The sequence below is a fragment of the Acomys russatus genome, chromosome 17 (genome assembly GCF_903995435.1).
Source record: "Acomys russatus chromosome 17, mAcoRus1.1, whole genome shotgun sequence".
Lineage (NCBI taxonomy): Eukaryota > Metazoa > Chordata > Mammalia > Rodentia > Muridae > Acomys > Acomys russatus.
In genome coordinates, this window is record NC_067153.1 from 38,928,144 (window position 1) to 38,934,519 (window position 6,376).

At 47.6% G+C, this 6,376-nt stretch overlaps 1 protein-coding gene across 1 annotated transcript; it reads left to right on the forward strand.

Annotated features, from left to right (window-relative positions):
* Positions 1 to 283: 283 nt before the first annotated feature.
* On the forward strand, positions 284 to 2,373 carry Znf623 (zinc finger protein 623). Its single transcript, XM_051159765.1, has one exon. The coding sequence runs from the start codon at positions 402 to 404 to the stop codon at positions 1,890 to 1,892; it is 1,491 nt and encodes a 496-aa protein (XP_051015722.1). The 5' UTR covers positions 284 to 401; the 3' UTR covers positions 1,893 to 2,373.
* Positions 2,374 to 6,376: the final 4,003 nt, after the last annotated feature.

Genomic DNA, 6,376 nt, shown 5'->3' on the forward strand with positions numbered 1-6,376 from the left:
TGGTCACAATGACGGGTCAGAGGTGTGGGCGGAGGAAATGCTTCCTCTCTCAATTGGATGGGAGTTCAACTTTATACCTTCAGCCTGTTCAACAGCTTCTTTTTTGTTTGTTTGTTTGCTTGTTTTTTTCCGAGACAGGGTCTCTCTGTGTAGCCTTGACTGTCCTGGACTTGCTCTGTAGACCAGGCTGGCCTCGAACTCACAGCAATCTGCCTGCCCCTGCCTCCCGGTTGCTGGGATTAAAGGTGTGCGCCACCACCACCTGACTTAACAGCTTCTTGATAACAAAAGGAAAAGACCACCTTCTTCTCTCATTTCAGACTCAACTGTAGGAGCTAAAGGCAAGAAGATGATTGGTCCTGAATCTTGAATTTCTGGGGAATGAAAATTCACGTAAGACGATGTCAGACAAACTCACAGTGCTAGAGCCCTCTGCCTCTGCGTCCAGGGAATTTCGTGAAGACAAATTAGCACAGCTGTTGGGGAACCCAGAAGGGCAGAGCCTGGAGAGTCCCCTCTCTCAGGATGGGGGCTGCAAACAGTTAACAGTGACGCACTGGAAAATCCAAACAGGAGAAACAGCCCAGATGTGTAGTAAGTCAGGAAGAGACCCTATTCTCAGCTCAAGCCTCCTCATGCTTCAGAGAGAGCTCACGGAAGGGGAGGCCCATCCTTGTGGCGCTGCTGGCAGGAGCTTCCCGTTTGGGTCAAGTGTAGTTCCACGTCAGATTTCTCACCCAGGGGAGAAGCAATACAAGTGTGATCACTGTGGGAAAGGCTTCAGTCAGAGCTCTCTCCTCACTGAACACCAGAGAGTCCACAGCGGGGACAGGCTGTCCGTGTGCAACGTGTGTGGGAAAGACTTGACTCACTATGCGAACCTGATCGAACACCAGCATGTTCATACGGGAGAAAAGCCGTTCAAGTGTGCTCAGTGTGGGAAAGCATTTTGTCACAGTTCAGATCTTCTTCGGCACCAGAGAGTTCACACCCGTGAGAGGCCTTTTGAGTGCAAAGAGTGTGGGAAAGGCTTTAGTCAGAGCTCCTTACTCATTCGCCATCAAAGAATTCACACGGGAGAAAGGCCCTATGAGTGTAACGAGTGTGGGAAATCCTTCATTCGGAGCTCGAGCCTTATCCGGCATTACCAGATCCACACAGAAGTCAAACAGTACGAGTGCAGAGACTGTGGGAAAGCCTTTCGACACCGCTCGGACCTCATCGAGCACCAGAGAATCCACACTGGAGAGAGACCCTTCGAGTGTCGCGAGTGTGGGAAGGCCTTCATCCGCAGCTCGAAGCTCGTTCAGCATCAGAGGATTCACACCGGAGAGCGGCCTTACGTGTGCACCGAGTGCGGGAAGCGCTTTAGCCAGACGTCCAACTTCACGCAGCACCAGAGAATCCACACTGGGGAAAAACTCTACGAGTGTAACGAGTGTGGGAAGGCCTTCTTCCTGAGCTCCTACCTCATACGGCACCAGAAGATCCACACTGGGGAGCGGGTGTATGAGTGTAAAGAGTGTGGCAAGGCTTTCCTGCAGAAGGCCCACCTCACCGAGCATCAGAAGATCCACACTGGAGACAGGCCCTTTGAGTGCAAGGACTGTGGCAAAGCCTTCATTCAGAGCTCTAAGCTGCTGCTGCATCAGGTTGTTCACACTGGGGAGAAGCCCTATGTGTGCAGCTACTGTGGGAAAGGCTTCATCCAGAGGGCCACCTTCCTTCAGCACCAGAAGATGCACTCGGAAGAGAAGCCCCACCAGTACAGTCAGCGTGGAGGCCATCTTCCCCCGGAGCTCGTCGACCAGGAGGACCTTGCCTTGACTGACACCACCATTCATTTAGGAGAGAGGTCTGCAGAGCAGGGGTGTCGTGCAGATAATGTATAAGACACCCTCTCTGAGTAAGCGGTGCTCGGAAACGGGCACACTTGGTATATGTGTGGCCTCTAAGCTGTGAGGTGTCACACTTCCCAAGTCACAGAGGGGCTGCTTATGCCTAGGCCTGTTGTCTGTTAACCAGGGCAGGAAAGCGGAGGGACTGGTCAGCTGATCTTGAGCTGTACACTGAGGGAGAGACTCTAGAGAATGTTCTAGATGTTATTTGCAGTTACAGCACACCCTCAAGTTAAATCCTCTGTGAGCACAGCTGTATTATTACTTGAGAAGTGGTTACCTAGCTGAAAGGTGAGAGAAAGGAGCTTTTCTCATGCAAAACTGAAAGTTGGTTCTCTGTTGTCTGGGACTAGTTCATCTCCAAGCCATGGGATTCGTCTCCTCGACTGTTTGAGTCCTGGTAATTACAGTTGATGTGTGTGGCTGCCCATGTCCTCCAGGCTGCTCCCACTCCTGACGGAGCTCCCCCTTTCTCCCAGTTCGCCCTGATGGTTATGTGAAGCCCAAAACTGCTTCCCTGGTGCTGAGCTGGGCTTGTGTCTCGAGCCTCTGTTGTTCAGTGCTTACCACTGCTACTGTACTTGCTTTGAAACACCACAGTTACAACTTCTCTCTTTCTCACCGTGTTTCCTGAGGACAGTAATCATGTGTCATTGGTTCCTATGTCCCTAGTGTCTAGCACACGACAATAAACAAAACAAGAACCCAAGCCTGTGTAATTGGCATATCCTTCCTTTGTCTGTTTTTGTGAGACAGTGTCTTACCATGTAGCCCAGGTTAGCCTCAAACTCACAGCCCTTCTTTAGCCTCCTGGGATTACAGATGTGTGCTACAGCGTCTCTTGTTTCCTCTCTATATTGTTTTTAAGTTATCTGTATCATTAGTATTATCAGTATGCCCGGCTAGCAGTCATTTAAGACACAGACACTTGTTAGTTATATTTTAAAATAGCCTTAGTTAACCTGGGCAGGCATTAATCCTCTAAACTACTTCCCATAGTGGGGCAGGTATGTGATACCTGCCCTAATCCTACGCCATCTGTTTCTACCAGTTTCTATCAAGCTACCTCCCATCCATAATTCCAAATACTTGTTAATGTTTTTCATCTGGGCCGAATTCCTCATCCACACCAGCCATGTGCTTCCCCTCCATCTAACCCATGGCGGCCTTCCTCTCCTCTCCTCCTCCGGTCTTTCTCCTTCCTCATGACGGTCTCTTTTCTTCCCAGAATTCCTCTCTCTCCTTTTTGGGCCCCTTAGCCACACCTCTATCTCCTCTTTCCTGCCCAGGTTGGATGGTTTTTTATTAATTAAAAGGTAGGTCACAGAGACAGCAAGCAGTAATTAGCATCAAAATACACTAGACCATCCCCCAACAATTCTATGTTGCTGTTTTAAATTTTGGGGTAGTCTTTTTGTCATCAGTGTGATCTGTTATACTAAGAAGTACTATCTCCCCAAGTCCTGTTATGAGATGCTGGCAGTCTTCTGTGTGCAGTCACTGCCCACCAAGTATGGCACAGTCCTCATTCAGAGCTGTCCACTATACTTCGAGGACAGAGCTCTCATGCCTACATCACTTTTTCTGTTTTAGCAGCTCCAGGCCCAGCTCTGTCTTTCTAACATCACTTGTTTGAAAATGTATTAAGAGGGGGCTGGAGATTTGGCTCAGTGGTTAAGAGCACGGTCTGCTCCAGACTTCATTCTGGAGTCTTTGGTGGTGTTCTGATTTGTCTTTGTTTGTTTTCTGAGATCATATTTCTGTGTAGCCCAAACTGGTCCTAAGTGATATTCCTGTGCAACCTTACAGGGGTTGAGATTAAATTATGGATATGGGCTACTGTGCCCTATTTACGTAATTTTAATTTTGTTGTTTGTTTGCTTTATTTATTTTTGACAGTCTTGCTGTGCAGCCTTGGCTGTTGTACACTGACAGTGTAGACTAGATTGGACTCAAACCCACAGAGATCTACCTGCCTATGCCTTTTGAACACTGAAATTAAAGATGTGTGCCACTATGCCTGACTTTCATGTTGTTGTTGTTGTTGTTGTTTTGCAAAGCAGCTTTCTGAGGTGCTGGAGAGATGGCTCAGTGGCTAATTACACTGATTTAATTCCCAGCACCCACATGGAAGCTCACAACCGTCTATACTTCGAGTTCCAGGGCGTTCAATGCCCTCTTCTGGCCTTCATGGGCACCAAGAATGCACATGATATACAGATAAGTGTAGGCAAAACACCCATACACAAAATAAATAAAAATTAAAACAGCTTTTCCCAAATTGGGCAGGTTGGCTCCCATCTATGGTATGAATGGCTCTTAGAAGGTGGAGCTGGGTTGCAGAAAGTCGGTCTGGGGCCATGTTACACACACACACTCAGACACACACTCACACTCCGTTCTCACTGTCCACTTATCTGGCTGCCATGAAGTAAGCGGTCCCTTCTCCTACCCACCTGATCCTGCTGTCATGATGCTTCTGCCTCACCACAGGCTTTCAGCGGTGAGGCAAACTCCATGGACGACAGAAACCCTTTGAAACTGAGTACAAATAAACCCTCCTTTGTGTCAACTTCAGATGTTGCCACAGCAATATATTTCAAAGTCCCTTTTCATTTCAGTTGTATGTGTGCATGTTCTTGTTAAAGCTGAGCTCAGATGGCTGGAGAGATGGTACAGAGATGAGACGATCTGCCCGCTCTCTATTAAGAGAATCCAGGTCCATTTCACACCATCAATATAACAGCTCACAGCCACTGTAACTCCACTTCCGACACCCTTTTTGGCCCCTTGGGCACCAGACATAACATGCAAGGGTAACACCCATACACATAAAATATTTTGTGTTTTAGGGTTTTTTTTAGAAAGCTATTTTATTTAGATTCTACTAACCACCTTTCTCCAACCCAGTCCCTTCCAACACCCAAAACCGGTAGGAGAGACAGAAACATAGTGGGGAGAGGGGACACTGAGATCTTTTTACTACTTCCTGCTGGTCAGGGCCATTGAGTTCCATGAGGCAAGTCCAATCTTCGTCTCTTCAGGGTATCTCTGGTTTCTTCTTACTGTCTCTTCTCATGACCGCCTATTTACAGACCAGCAACAGCAGGAACAGGAAGCAGCAGGAGGGACAGCTGTGCCTCCTGAGTGCCCAGCCAACACCCTTCTGAGGGCTCTGGAATTTATTCCTTCTGAAAAGTTTCCAGAATTCCAAATGTCAACTGTCCTCAGGCCCCCGATAGTCCACGAAGCAAATTATAGTTAGCAGCTGGGATTAAAGCAGAAACACATAGCATAACTTACTGTTTGTTTTTGTTTTTTCAAGACAGGGTTTCTCTGTACCTTGGCTGTCTTGGACTCTTCTTTGTAGACCATACTAGGCTCCAACTCAGAGCAATCCACCTGCCTCTGCCATCCAGAGTGCTGGGTACATTAAAGGCATGCACCACTGCACCACCACACCCAGCTACATAACTGTTTTGTTTTTAGAGATTTGTTTATTTTATGTGCACTGATGTTCCACTTGCATGTCTGTGTGAGGGTGCCAGAGCCTCTGGAACTGGAGTTACAGACAGCTGTGCGTTGCCATGTGGGTACTGGGAATTGAACTCTGGTCCTCTGGAGGAGCAGCCAGTGCTCTTAACTGCTGAGCCATCTCTCCAGCCCCTACATAGCTGGATTCTTAAAGAAACCAACATTCTCTCTACAACTTTGTTTTGTTTTTTGAAAACGGGTTGTTTTATGTAGCCTTGGCTGTAGACCAGGCTGCACTTGAACTCACAGAGATCTACCTTCCTCTGCCTCCTGAGTGCTGAGATCAAAGGCGTGCACCACCACTGCTCAGCTAGATTATTATTTTTAAAAAATATTTATTATTTATAAAGTATTCTGCCTGCATATGTGCCTGCCTGCCAGAAGAGGGCACCAGATCTCATTATAGATAGTTATGAGCCACCATGTGGTTGCTAGGAATTGAACTCAGGAGCTTTGGAAGGTTAGTCAGTGCTCTTTAACCTTTGAGCCAACTCTCTAGCAGCGCTGCCTCCCCCGCCCCACCCCCACCCCACCCCCGCCCCTAGATTCTTGATGTCCACCACGAGAGAAATGAATCAGCCACCTGACATTCTTCGACTGACTACTCACTGGTTATCTCTAACAGGGGCCAACTGAAACCAAAAAGGAAACTTAATTAATTCCTACCCTCTTCCTCTGAACCCTGAAAGGACCCACCCTCCCCCAGTACTCTGCCATGTAGCCTGAATGCTCCTCAGAGCCCCTCCCATGTTGCTGTCTGCCTGTCTATGGCATTAATATTTCTTGTAATAAATCTTTTGCTAAAAGGATAATCCATCTTAGTGTCCCCTTTGAACCTTGAAGCCAAGACCTTTCAAGCTTCACTATTGGGAAATGAACAAAACACATAACTAACACCCAAACGGAAAAAAATTATATGTATGGCATGTGAAACCTGTGTGTTT

Bases quoted from the DNA above. Each gene is read 5' to 3' on its own strand.
- Znf623 (XM_051159765.1), top strand. From the start codon at position 402: ATGTCAGACAAACTCACAGTGCTAGAGCCCTCTGCCTCTGCGTCCAGG.